The sequence below is a fragment of the Hypanus sabinus genome, chromosome 30, assembly GCF_030144855.1.
Source record: "Hypanus sabinus isolate sHypSab1 chromosome 30, sHypSab1.hap1, whole genome shotgun sequence".
NCBI classification, from domain to species: Eukaryota; Metazoa; Chordata; class Chondrichthyes; order Myliobatiformes; family Dasyatidae; genus Hypanus; species Hypanus sabinus.
This window is the reverse complement of record NC_082735.1, coordinates 1,316,036-1,330,926: the sequence shown is the minus strand read 5'-3', so window position 1 is coordinate 1,330,926 and position 14,891 is coordinate 1,316,036. Positions and strand designations below refer to the sequence as shown.

At 42.1% G+C, this 14,891-nt stretch overlaps 1 protein-coding gene across 1 annotated transcript in view; it reads left to right on the top strand.

Moving 5' to 3' along the window:
• The window catches only part of LOC132383377 (adhesion G protein-coupled receptor B2-like), a 1,046,509-nt gene that overhangs the window by 891,224 nt on the left and 140,394 nt on the right, over positions 1-14,891 (top strand). Inside the window, exons 24-25 of the mRNA XM_059954264.1 lie at positions 6,708-6,879; positions 10,821-10,916. Of these exons, the coding sequence (XP_059810247.1) occupies positions 6,708-6,879; positions 10,821-10,916 (268 nt within the window). The remainder of the gene's footprint in view (positions 1-6,707; positions 6,880-10,820; positions 10,917-14,891) is intronic.

Below are 14,891 nucleotides of genomic sequence, written 5' to 3'. Positions count from 1 at the left end.
CTGTCAGTGGATGAGCATCTGGGGGACAGTAATCACCACCCCCTGGCCTTTAGCATTATCATGGAAAAGGACAAAGTCAGAGAGGACAGGAAAATTTTTAATTGGGGAAAGGCAAATTATGAGGCTATAAGACCAGAACTTGCAGATGTGAATTGGGATGATGTTTTTGCAGGGAAATGTACTATGGACATGTGGACGATGTTTAAGGATCTCTTGCAGGATGTTAGGGATAAATTTGTCCCAGTCAGGAAGATAAGGAATGGTAGAGTGAAGGAACCATGGGTGACAAGTGAAGTGGAAAATCTAGTCAGGTGGAAGAAGGCAGCATATATGAGGTTTAGGAAGCAAGGATCAGATGGGTCTATTGAGGAATATAGGGTAGCAAGAAAGGAGCTGAGAAGAGCAAGAAGGGGGTATGAGAAGGCCTTGGTGAGTAGGGTAAAGGAAAACCCAAGGCATTCTTCAATTATGTGAAGAACAAAAGGTTGATAGAAGTGAAGGTAGGACCCGTTAGAGATAAAGGTGGGAAGATGTGCCTGGAGGCTGTGGAAGTGAGCGAGGTCCTCAATGAATACTTCTCTTCGGTATTCACCACTGAGAGGGAACTTGATGATAATGAGGACAATATGAGTGAGGTTGATGTTCTGGAGCATGTTGATATTAAGGGTAAGGAGGTGTTGGAGTTGTTAAAATACATTAGGACAGATAAGTCCCCAGGGCCTGATGGAATATTCCCCAGGCTGCTCCACGAGGCAAGGGAAGAGATTGCTGAACCTCTGGCTAGGATTATATCCTCATTGTCCATGGGAATGGTACTGGAGGATTAGAGGGAGGCAAATGTTGTTCCCTTGTTCAAAAAAAGGTAGTAGGCATAGTCCAGGTAATTATAGACCAGTGAGCCTTATGTCTGTGGTGGGAAAGCTGGTCTTAGAGATAGGATCAATGAGCATTTAGAGAATCATGGTCTGATCAGGGACAGTCAGCATGGCTTTGTGAAGGGCAGATTGTGCCTAACAAGCCTGATAGAGTTCTTTGAGGAGGTGACCAGGCATATAGATGAGGGTAGTGCAGTGGATGTGAGCTACATGGATTTTAGTAAGGCATTTGACAAGGTTCCACACGGTAGGCTTATTCAGAAAGTCAGAAGGCATGGGATCTAGGGAAGTTTGACCAGGTGGATTCAGAATTGGCTTGCCTGCAAAAGGCAGAGGGTTGTGGTGGAGGGAGTGCATTCAAATTGGAGGGTTGTGACTAGTGGTGTCCCACGAGGATCTGTTCTGGGACCTCTACTTTTTGTGATTTTTATTAACGACCTGGATGTGGGGGTAGAAAGGTGGGTTGGCAAGTTTGCAGATGACACAAAGGTTGGTGGTGTAGTAGATAGTGTGGAGGATTGTTGATGATTGCATGAGAGACATTGATAGGATGCAGAAGTGGGCTGAGAAGTGGCAGATGGAGTTCAACCCGGAGAAGTGTGAGGTGGTACACTTTGGAAGGACAAACTCCAAGGCAGAGTACAAAGTAAATGGCAGGATACTTCGTAGTGTGGAGGAGCAGAGGGAACTGGGGGTACATGTCCACAGATCCCTGAAAGTTGCCTCACAGGTAAATAGGGTAGTTAAGAAAGCTTATGGGGTTTTAGCTTTCATAAGTAAAGGGATAGAGTTTAAGAGATGCAATGTAATGATGCAGCTCTATAAAACTCTAGGCCACATTTGGAGCACTGTGTCCAGTTCTGGTCGCCTCACTATAGGAAGGATGTGGAAGCATTGGAAAGGGTACAGAGGAGATTTACCAGGACGCTGCCTGGTTTAGAGAGTATGCATTATGATCAGAGATCAAGGGAGCTAGGGCTTTACTCTTTGGAGAGAAGGAGGATGAGAGGAGACATGATAGACATGATGATAAAGATATTAAGAGGAACAGACAGAGTGGACAGCCAGCGCCTCTTCCCCAGGGCACCACTGCTCAGTACAAGAGGACATGGCTTTAAGGTAAGGGTAGGGAAGTTCAAGGGGGATATTAAAGGAAGGTTTTTCACTCAGAGAGTGGTTGGTGCGTGGAATGCACTGCCTGAGTCAGTGGTGGAGGCAGATACACTAGTGAAGTTTAAGAGACTACTAGACAGTTATGTAGAGGAATTTAAAGTGGGGGGTTATATGGGAGGCAGGGTTTGAGGGTCGGCACAACATTGTGGGCCGAAGGGCCTGTAATGTGTTGTACTATTCTATGTTTTATATAATTAATCCCCTTGCATCGGCCTTAGCAGTTTCCCAGAGCATCAATGGACTACTAGCCATTTTGGAATTAATAGATAGGAAGGTTTTGAATTTGGAAGTAAATTAGTCTATAAATTTATTATCTTTTAGAATAAAAGAATTCAGCCTCCAATGTCTAGATCGTGCTGAATTATCTTTGGGCTTAATATATAAAAATACTACTGTGTGGTCAGAAATACTGATATTTCCAATTGTGCAGGATACAACTAAATCTAGGAGCATTTTGGGGGTTAAAATGCCCAAAAAAAGTCTATTCTGGTGTAACACGTGTGGATTAGAAAAAAATGTGAAGTCTTTGGCTGAGGGATGTAACAACCTCCAGACATCCACAAGTCCTAGTTCTCCACAAAAGCCCATGATTTGTTTGGACTGTGAGGAGAGCAATGGGGGACCACTAGGCACTCTGTCCATCAATGGGTCCATGAGACAATTAAAATCCTCACCTACAGTAATGTTTTGTATTGAAAAGCTTATAGGTTTGGAAAAAGCATCTATTAGGAATTTGAGAGGATGAGCTGACGGGCAGTAAACATTGAGAATACCATATTCCTCTCCATATATCAATCACAGATCTCCCATCCTTATCCTTAATGCAGTCAAATAACTTAAAAAGTAAGTTCTTCCTAATTAAAACGGCCACCTCCCTACTCCTGGTATTAAAAGATGAGAAATAGACTTCATCAAATCCACTCTGTTGCAGTTTTAGATGTTCTTTATCATTTAAATGTGTCTCCTTCAATAAGGCAATATGTACCCTTTCCTTTTTCAGATTTAGTAGATTTTCTTTCTCTTGATTGGTGAATGACTCCCCTTAATGTTCCAAGTGCAATATTTTAATACATTACTGGTCATAACCCTTTATAACAATCATGTGACTCCGGGGGAGAAGAAACCCAACTTAAGATCAGCTGAGCAGCAATAAGTAAATTTTAAAAAACACACAAAAAAGACTAAGTGCCATCAGCACTGAACAAGAGGACTTACCTCACACTTAAAGGGGATATCTGAACCTTCTACCACCTCATATTCTGCCCCACTGCCAATATTGCATTTAACGTAGTCAAAAATGAAAATGGCATAATTTATCAATCCACCGATTTGTTACCGTCATGTTTAAACTCCTTCAGGCTGGAGCAGCACCGCTAATTCAAACAAATAATGGAACTATATTAATCAAAACAAACACATTACCCATCCTATAAGATATCTTGCCGTCAAGTAATGAAAAGTTAAAACAAAATGACCATCGAGCATGTTATCGTCCATAACCAGGGCCACACAACATACTGTTTACATTCTTTAGCCCAACATGTCCACAAAAGTTTTAGCTTTGTCAGGCGAATCAAATATCTTGGTGGTCCCGTTGTAGGTGATTTTCAGCGACGCAGGGCATAGCATAATCCGGATTCTCTCAGCTGCTTCTTTACCTGGTCGAGTTACTTGTGCTTCTGAATAACAGCTGCCGAAAAATCTTGAAAAAACTTAAGCCTGGATCCCTCATATATTAAAGCCTGGGCATCAGTCCCACGGCATCTTGAAGCCTCCATCACTCTTTGCTTATCTCCGGAATTATGGAACAGCACGAGGACAGGTCAAGGGCATTGGCCTGGGCCCAGCTTTGGAGCCAGCGTACGATGAGCTCTTTCCACTTTAATGCGTCCAGCCTTGGTTACCAAATCAAGGAAATTAAGCAGCCAGCCTTCAAAAAGCTTCACTGGCTGCCTTCTGTACCTTCAGCTAGGCCAACGATCCGTATGTTCTTTCTACCTCTATTCTCAAGATCATCGATATAGTCAGACAGGCTTTGAACTTGCTTTTCCAGTGCCCGGATGTGGCTTTGGGCCTGATCAGTTACAGTCCCTACCACAGAGACTCGGCCTTCGGCCTCAGTCGTTCCTGTATCAAGATTTTTAAGCTCCAATGTGTGGTTCTGGAGTGGTAGAGACAGTGAACCCAGCTTCTTATCCATCATTTTGGATATGTTCTCTGTAACTTCCTGAATTACTTGACGAAAAGCAGGGTCCAACGTGTTAGCATAGCGAGCAGCAGCTTGCTCCACAGCCCCGGGCGAGCGCTCTGTGTAGTCCATCTTGGCTGCCATTTTAGTACATCGATGGCATGGTGTTGAAGCAGCTCAAAACAAATACTCATCAATGTTCATGTTATTAAATCTGACACTAGGCATTTTAAAAAAGGTTGAAACGGATAGGTTTATATGTGAAATTATCAGTGTTGCCATGCTGAGCTCAGCAAAGCAGACTTTTCACTGCGCCACCATCTTGAAACTCCCCCCAATTCTCATAATTTTTATTGCAGATATCTGATTTACTTCAAAACTTCCTGGAATGCAGCAAATTTAACTTAATTTCCTAATGGTTGTTCAATGAATTTTGGAAAGAACTGAATTTTAAAAACAAAAAAAAAACTGCTAGGAGATCTCAGAGAGTCAGGTATGATCTGTGGAGGCAGAGGGATAGTCAAAGTTTTGGGAGTGCAGAGGACAGAGCTGGCAGGCAATAGGTGGAGCCAGCTGAGGCGGGGGATGATGGGTAAATGGAGCTGGATAGTGAGAAGGGAGAGTCGAGATAGAGTCAGAGGCTGCAAGGTGATAAGTGGAATCAAATATAGAAGGCATGATGAGTAGTTGGAACCAGTGGGTTAAGTGTGTGAGTAATAGGCAGGTGGAACCAGGTGGGTGGAGAGGGAAGGAGCTGGATAAAAATGAGCTTTAAGAACTCACTGGATCAGAAGGAAAGATACAGCAACACAGGAGGTGGGGATTACTGTGGAAAATTCACTGTTGGTATCATTGGGTTGTAGATTATCCAGACAGAATACAAGGTAGTGTTCTTCTAGTTGATGTTTGGCCACAGCTGGCAGTGCTACAGGCAGAGGACATACAGGCTGGTATGAGAATGAGATGAGTAGCTGAGGTCAAAATGACTGTTGTAGACAAAGCAAGGGTGCTTGGCATGATGTCTCCTCACCTGTGTTTTTTCTTGCTGATGTAGAGGCCAGATCATTAGAAATGTCATAGGAGGGCCATATAAATCTGAGCCTGATCTGGAAAGGCTGTTGATGCCCCTGGGTGGTGGTGGGGGTAGAGATGTAGGTGTTGTACCTCCTACAGTTACAGAGGAAGACACTAGGGATGAAGAGAAGAGTTGGAAGGGACTGGGAGTCACAGAGAGAGTAGCTCCTGCATAAGGCAGAGGGATGCTCCTCCCCTCATGGTGGAGTGGTGGGATCATGTAGAAGCTGGTGGAAGTGATGAGGATTGATGATAGATGCAGAGGCATTTCAAGTAAAAGGTGAAAACTAGGGGCACTCCATCTGTGTCCTCCCTAGCGAGGGGAGACTGAGTGAGAATAGATGTTTGGGAAATGGAAGAGATGCGCATGAATGTTTCACATATCTTAGCAACTCTTATTACTGTACTGAGCATCTTATAGATGTGACATATCACAAGATATCCAGGGAAACACAGACATTTTCTTGGCGATGTCAACGAGAAAAATTAGGCTATCCTAATTTTTGAATGACATCTGCTATCCAAGTAAAATAGAATTGGTGTAATTGGAGGAAAAAAAAACAAATAGAAGAAAATAAAAATAAATGTCAACAATAACAGAGGATGCTGATGTCCAATTTTTAACACAGTTTGAAGATCTTAGTTTGGTTTTTAATTTGAATTAAAAGTAGGACAGTAATCGCGAGATTACTGCAGGAGAGGGATGGTGGTGCAGCTCACTGATAGTCATTTAAAATTGGGGCCTACCAACTACAAATTTCAGCTTCTGATATCACTGAAAGGACAAAGCACTTTCCACAGAAGATGCTGTACCATCTGGTTTATGTCTGCAGTTTCAGTGGGGAGAAGGAAAATATTGTGGCTTGGGTTTGGAAGTAGAGCTAAATGAAGTGACTGAAAACCATCCACCATTGGCCCAGCCACTGTGGTGGGATGATTAGGGTATTGGGATTGGTGTCATCAGTATTGGAGGGCTGAGGCTATCAGTGGGAGTGGAGTATCGGAAACATTAGAGAGGAGTGGGTCAAAGAGTTGGCACCATCACAAACTTTGAGATCAATTTGTGCCAGGAATGCCGAATAATATTTGCAAGAGGAATGAAAGACTGATGTGAAAGTTGCAGAAAATACACAAAGGGAAAGCACGTAAGTGAGTGCTTAGTCAAATTCCTGGTGTGGTGCCAAGTGATTTGTTAATAGTCATTGGCATCTTTTGTCTGGCAAGTAAATTTTCAATTATGTGATACAGAACAAAAAATATAATGTGATGGAATTGCTAGATAACTCCATTTTTTAATTGAAGTCTTGGCACAAAGTTGATTCAGACCCTTCTGTATTGTCCATAAAAGATCAATCACATTTACTGAGTAAATTAGTAATCATTTCTTTTTCCTCTAGGGCATCCTTGTGGAGCTCCTGTGTTGTTCTGCCATTGCTTGCACTGACCTGGATGTCAGCTGTTCTAGCGATGACTGACCGACGATCAATTTTGTTTCAAATATTGTTTGCTGTATTTGACTCCATTCAAGGCTTCGTTATTATCACTATCCACTGCTTCCTGAGGAGAGAGGTATGTGTAGGCACGCAATAGATGTAACTTGTTCAATCCTTCCAGCACCACTCCCCAAGCCCTTCAGTACTATCTTGGGTAGTGTTTGCTAAAAATGCAAAGTACAATCCCAGAAATACCAATAGTGACACCTGTTTGGTATACCAGTGATCATCAGCTGATTCCATGAGGGTGCCATAGTAGCATAGCAGTTAGCACAACACTGTTATTACTTGGTGCATTCTAGTGTTCAGAGTTTAATTCCAGCACCATACTATAAGGTAGTGGTCACCAACCTTTGAAAGCCCAAGATCCCCTAGCTCGGCCTTAGTGAAAGGCAAGATCGACTTACTAAATCAATTAGTCACACGCATGCACACTGGGCAGAAAAGACCAGAAGTAAAACCCCACAACCCAGAAGTAGAAATAATGTATGTACACCAGGGGTCACCACCCTTTTTTGCACCTTGGACCGGTTTAATATTTACAATATTCTTGCAGACCAGCCCATGGGAGGGTGGTGGTGTTAATCTCAACCTGAATACAGCAATACTCAAAGCAGGTTCCTTATGGCCAGTATATTCCACATTTTAGTTTATGTGGCTCTCAGTAATTAGCTTCTGTCCCGCTTGCTCATGTTTTTTCCTCTGGAAAAATCTCAAAGGGTTTGTCCTTAAGCGCCGGGTGCTTGGACTCAAGGTGCCAAAGCAGTTTTGAGAGCTTCATTGCCTCATTAGACAGCCTCCTGGCCTGAACTCCAGCCTCTCGCCCGCCCACCGCCAGACACCTAGACCAGGTGTGGCTGGTCGTGAGTGGGGTGAGACCACAAGGTAAGGGCCAGAGAGGCCCGGGTCCACGGTGGTCGCAGTCCAGAGAGAGTGACCAACCGAGCAAAGAGTGCGTGTCAGCCCCCTTTGTAGGATCTATCGGCCAACAAAAGTTTGTCTCGAGGGATGACTTTAAGTAGATCGCAGCGAGGTAGCTGCTCTGCTACTTACGAAACCCTGAGCTCGAATTAGGCCGTCTGTAAATATTTTAGTACAGGGTTCCCCACGAACATTCGGTGTGCTAAACAGGTTTAGAGGCGGCGCCTATCTGTCCGTGCTCCAGGCTTCTCGCCAGCCACGCGAAGCCAACCAGTGATTCCTGGCGCGAGGGTATGACTGCGTTTAGGCATCTGATGACCTCGCGTGTGTTCAAGTTCAACAGTGGGCGTGACAGGGAATGACGAAAGGTGCAGCTGACTTATATCATTTCACATCACCAAATCACATCATTTCCTCATTTCATCATTTCCAGTGGTGGTTGGGGACCACTGAAGTACACTGTGTAGTGCGTGGTGGGGGAGCTACACACCTGTGCACTGGGCAGAAAGAACGGAACTAAAACCCTGCAACCCAGAAACAATCTCTCAACAGTATTTGTGTATTTATTTTTCATTTTTTTCGGGATCTACTGGGAAAGTCTCAGAGATCGACAGGTTGGCGACCACTACTATAAGGAATCTCGGTTTGTCCTCCCCATGGTTTTCCTTGGTTTCCTCCCACAGTTTAACAATGTACTGGGTAGGTTAATTGGTCCTTGTGAATTGTCCCATGATTAAGCTAGAGTTAGTCAGGGTTGTGAGTTTGGTTGTTCAAAGGGTCAGAGGGGCCTACTCTGTGCTGTATCACTGAATAAAATAAAAAAAAAACAAACTGAGATTGTTCATCAAGCATGTAATAGAGGGTCTCAGCAAAGTGCTGTTACTAAATGCCCTTTCTGCAAACCTAAAGGAAAGAAGAGACTATGAATGCAGAGAATCCTTCTCTAGCCATCATGTCCAGGAGCAGTCATGTGAAAGGATTTGAGAGTGGAACCTGGCTGAACCTTTCTCAGCCTATAAAAAGAGTGAAGGAGGTCACCAGAGACACTTCTTGCTGGCTCAGATTGCTCAAAGCAGCAATTACTGATTCTCCTGCACTAACTGAGTTTTGATTAAGTTATATATCTCTCTACTGAATGTACAGTATGTAATTATTAAATATAAAGTTTACAATCAAATATAATCCCAAATAAATTCAAGACATGAATAATATATATTGCTATACAGTACTCTAGGGTTTGAAAGTATTCCAGGATTACTTACACGGAAATCAGACCTTCACTTGTAACTAGCATGCTTTTGTGTAGTAAGTGTTAGTGTATGTGTCAAGTAATGACCTATTCAGCCTCACTCAATTGGACAATGGAGTGAAGAGAGAAAGACTGGCATGTCCTTTTACAAGAGCAAGCTTCTAACTTGCTAGTTCAATGCCACTTGAATGAAGGACTTAGTGATTTGCTCCTGATTTAAAGACAAGTATTCCAAAAGTGGTGAGTTTATAGAGAATTAAAGAAACTTACAAAGACTGTTGCCATTGAAAAAATAAAACCCAGAAGCAAATTCTGCCAAAAAGATATAAATATTGCTCTGGTAACTCTGCTGTATGAAAAAATATGTGAGGTTATTGTACGGCATTAGAAAATTGAGTCTTGAGGAATGATTGAGGAGAAAATATGAAAGGAAGACTTAAAAAGAAATGCATTGTGATCAGATAAAGGAAGTAAATATGTATCAGGAACACAAGCTGAAACTAATGGAAGGCAAATATAAGCTGGATGCCAGACAGATCTTCACACACAAATGACCAATATGAGGCATGAACTCCTGGATATGGTGGTGACATAAACTATTGAATAGATGAATAGAATGAAGTAGTTAACCAAAAGCTTGCCAAACAAATTAAAACTGAAAATGCTAGAAGTACTCAAGAAGTCAGGCAATCTTTGTGGAAAGAGAAACAGCATTAATATTTCAGGTTTATGACTCCATTCCAGCCTCCCAGTTTTTTCTATCTCCACTTCATCTAATCTCAGTACCAACTTCCTCACCAGCGCCTTCATAATATCTTGTTTTTCCTTCAACAAGAGAGCTCCCTCCACCTGTGATTGGAAAGGTCCTCTTAAAGACATAGTAAGCAGAAGCAGGAGTAGCCTTTCAACAACCAGCCCTCATCCCTGTGACAGCACCACCATTGCTGAACTTTGATCTAAACACCACAATCCAAGTAAAGAATCTTGACCTGAAATACTGACTATTCATTTCCCTCCATTGACATTGTCTGATCTGTTGAGTTCCATCACCACTTTCCCTCTGTCCATTACAAAATGCAAGATCTCCTGGTGACTAATCATTTTAATTTAACTTCCTGTTCCCATTCTGATATGTCCATCCACTGCCTCCATTCAGGTTGGATGAAAAGCACCTCATATTCCATTTGTACCCCAATCTGATGGCAAGAGCATCAATTTCTCTAACTTCCGGTGATTACTCCCATGCAGTTTCTTAGCAGTGCATACATGAGTAATAGTGAGGTGAATTATAAGATTTCTAGGAGTAAAGATAAATAAATTATCTTGAGAAAAAAAATCTTAATGTCCAGCACCAATCTTACCTATCTCAGTGGTTGCTTCTTTCAACTTTCTACCTTCAGACCAGGATTGAAGTGGGTGTGGAGGGTGTAGGACCAGGTTATTTGGATACAGTACTTGATTCTGAGTCCAAGACACAGAATGAAAAAAGCAACAGAGAAAATGTCCTCTGATCTGACGAATTTGGATACTGCGTTCGAGCCGAGTGAACAGATGAATTATGCTCTGAAGTCATAGACACTTAGAGGCTGAATAAGAGCCACAGTCACTTTCACCTAAAAAAATGGGGAAAATATGTAGTTTTGAAAACATATCTTATTTTTGAGGTTGACAAGATCTGACCATATATGAAAACTTTAAAGAAGTCAGGAAGCATAAACATGATCACACTATATCCACCTGAAAACAGAAAGAAGCGCTGGTGTGGATCTTTCACAGCTGCAACTTGCTGATTATTACTTCAGTTTAATAAGGATTTATTTTCAAAATCTTCTTATAATTTCTCATAGATTCAAGATGTTATAAAATGTCGAACAGGAAGCTGCAAAAATGAAGAGAATGAAAACTCACCCGATTCTTATAAAAATGGTCAAGTCCAGATAATGGTGAGTAAAGGAGCAATTCACAGAGAGTAATATCTTTCTAGCAACTGACATACCTGTCCTCTGAATACCAGCCTTACAGAGTACTAAGTGGTTTCAGGGAATTATTGAGGTAGGATGTGTGAGGGAAACTTGAATAGATTATGACTGTATTCTGCATAATTTAGAACGGAAGATCTCATAAAACTTATAAAATTCCTACAGAACCTAACGGGCTGGATTGCGGGAGGATCTATCCCCTGGTTGTGGAATCCAGTATGAGGTCAGGGTATCAAATAAAGGTTAAGCCTGAGACTGAGGCAGGCAGAAATTTCTTCATATAGTTATTGGTTAATCTTTTAAATAGTTTGGAAAACTGTGAAGGCAGAATCATTGAGTTTCATTGAGTCAATAGATTACTGTACATGAAAAGAATTCAGGCATATCAAGAGGGTACAGACAAAAGCATTAACTTAGATTAGCTGTATGTCAGAGTGGGTTCAAAGTGGCTATCCTTGCTCTTTTTTCGTATTCAATAGAGGGTATTTAAGGTGGATAAAATTGGGGCAAAATGGTAGTGTAGTGGTTAGCACGAGGCTGTTGTAGTTCGGGGCATCGGATGTCAATTCTGATGTCATCTAGAAGGAGTCTGTATTCTATGGAATGCATAGGCTTTTTCTGATTGTGGTTTTGTTCCACCTACCAGTTAGTAGGTCATTGTAAAGTGTCCCAAGCTCAGACTAAGGTTAAATTGGGGGTTGCTGGGCAGCTTGGCTCGAAGGACCTGAAGTGACTATTCTGCAATGTATCTCAATAAGTAAGTTTATTGTATAATTTGAGTATCAGTTGTAAAAGTCAGGAAGGAATTATGTCTGTCCAGTAACCATGGATATCCATGGATCTGTTCAGATTTGCTTAGTATTGCTTGATGTGGAAATAACTTGTCAGACTTACATTGCACAGAAGCTGCAGATAAGAGGAAGAGGTGGAATTTATGCGGCAAGAGATGAAGTGTACATGGCTAATATCAACACGTTGAGTCTAACTCAATATAGGCAGAATTTGCGGGAGATGTTTTGAGCAACAGGAATGGTTCACAGGAGACACCATAGGTTCCCACAACCATGAGGCCTAAACCTCACAAGGGGAAGAAGGAACAATTATGCTGTCTTGTTTTAGAAACCTCTGTGAAGAAGAGTCAATCCCTCTTATAATTTTGTTTACCTCAATCACATTTTCCGCTTTCTCCAAGGCAAATACAATTTAACCAGTCTCAGCACACAGCCAGGATGCACCATCCCATGCAACATCCTGGTGAAATTCCTCTGCACCCTCTCCAGTGCCATCATGTCCTTTCTATAGTGTGCAATGGAAAGTGAACACAGTACTTTAGATCTGTGTTCTAAATAATTACCTTCACCAGTTATTCGACATGTACTCCAAAGACACTTTGCACGTTCTTAGAGGTAGTCACCTCATAGCTTAAGAAAATTCATGTGGCCCCAGAAAAGTGACCCTCCATTTCTATTCTAAATTCCATGCATACGGCCTCATCTGAAACCTTCAATTATATCTTCCCTCTTCTCTACAAAAACGGATTCCTTTGACAATGTTGCAACAGCACATCCTCTCCACATCCTTTCTGAATGTTCAGTCACCAGTCCTGTTCTTTGCTCAGCCACGTCTCCAGTATCATATTCCAATTGTTTATTAATGGCCTCTGCTCATCTGTCTTACTGCTCAGACCCTTCTCTTTAGGGTATATACAGTACCAGCTCTTCATTCTTCGCATGTGCCTTGTCTATGTATGATCTGCTGCTGGGATGACATCATTTTCTTTCCATACTTGGCTCAGCTTCAGTTCCTTCTGTGCACCATTCCAGACCAAATTAATTTAAACCCTCCACAATAACCCCAGCAAAGCCTCCCATACGGAAGTTAGACTTGCTTCAGTTTAGCTGCAACTCTAGCTCCATGGATATATGTCTGTGTCTGCGACAGAAATAGATTCATGTCCAATCCTTTCACTGCTGCTTGATAGTACCCTTGAGCTGCTTCTGCTGCCCACTTGGCTTGCTGAGCTTCTATATTGCTGTGACTGCACTCAAACGTTCATCCCCATTTTATCACAGTGGAGAAAAATACTTGGGATGACATGTAAACTGAGATTTCCTCAACTACTAATCTGTTTCCATTCTTCTGCTGGTTAGTTAACCATTAGTTAGTTAACCTAACTACATTTCCTTAAGCAGTGGGCTGGCCATAGCAGTGAGTTTCCCTGCCATACAAAAATATTCATTAAGTTGTCATTGAAGTGGAACATTGCTTTTAAATTGAGCTCCCAGTCATTCCATTTAGAGCATACCAATCAAATTACTTTAAAATCTAAAAGTGGTGGAAATACTCACACAGTCCTATATCAGTTTGCTGCCTTCCTCCCCATGCAGCACTTTAGGAAAGAATGTTTATCTGAATCTAGTCATCTACCAACTCTGATCTGCTCTCTGAAGGCTTGTACAAAGCTGTCTAGCTGCATCAACATTCTACAAAGTATAACATTACTGAATCAAAACTCCACAGTCCCTTGTGAGCATCTCTTCAGATGTTTTTCATCACGTAGAATGCAAAATTTCACAAAGAAGTTTCCTCATCTGAAGCAACTAGTGTTGATAATTGAAGGGATGCTCATATGCATTATATTCAATTGTAATTTTTGACAAGTTGACAAGAAAGTTATTGAAGGTTATTGAGTATGAAGCTTAATTCCATTTGACCAAGCTTCAGCAGGCAGATTAGTCAAAACAGATAAGTCCATTGAATCCAAAGGAGAGAGTCAAGTGAAATCTGAAATTGGTTCATTTGCAGAAAGCAAACTAAAGGGAGGTCAAAGCTAGTTGTAGTAACTTGAAGTTCTGCAAGGCTCTGTTCTGGATCTCATGCTTTTTATAATAAAATGATTTGTACTTAATCATGGTCCATATATTTAAGAAGTGTGCAGATATACAGTGGAAGATCAAACATTGTGGCTGCTGGAGAGTGGCAATGACAAGCAATAGTGAGTAGGACAAGTAGAAAAGATGCTGATGAAAGCAAATAAGATACTACCCATAAACAAGAGAAATCTGTAGACATTGGAAATCAAAGTAATATACACAAAATGCTGGAGGAACTCAGCCAGGCCAGGCAGCATCTATAGAAAAGAGTAAACAGTCGACGTTCTGGGCCAAGACCCTTCATCAGGATAGGAGAAAAGAGATTAGACATCAGAGTAAGAAGGTGGGGGGGAGGAGAGGAAGAAGTACAAGGTAGTAGGTGATAGGTGAAACCAGGAGAGCGGAAGGGGGTGATATAAAGAGCTGGGAAGTTGATTGGTGAAAGAGATAAAGGGCTGGAGAGGGAGGAATCTGATAGGAGAGGATAGAAAGCCATGGAAGAAAGGAAAGGGGCAGAGCAACAAAGGGAGGTGATGGGCAGGTAAGGAGATAAGGTGAGAGGAAACTGGGAATGGGGAATGTTGAAGGAGAGTTGAAGGTGGGTGGGGGAGGAAAATGGGAATACGGAATGTTGAAGGAGAGTTGAAGTGGGTGGGGGGTAGGAAAATGGGAATGGGGCATGTTGAAGGTGGGTGGGGGGGCGTTACCAGAAGTTCAAAAAATCGATGTTCATGCAGACACATTGGAGTATACCCAGACTGAATATAAAGTGTTTCTCCTCCAACCTGAGTGTGGTCTCATTGCAACAGTAGAGGAGGCCATGGACTGACATGTGAAAATAGGACTGGAAAATAGAACTGAAATGGTTGGCCATCGGGAAATCCCACATTTTCTGGTGGATAGAGCATAGGTGCTCTTCAAAGCAGTCTTCCAATCTATGTTGGATCTCACTGATATACAGGAGGCCACACCAGGAGCACCAAACACAGTATGACCCCAACAGACTCACAGCTGATGTGTTGCCTAACCTGGAAGGACTCTTTGTGGCCCTGAATGGTCGTGAGAG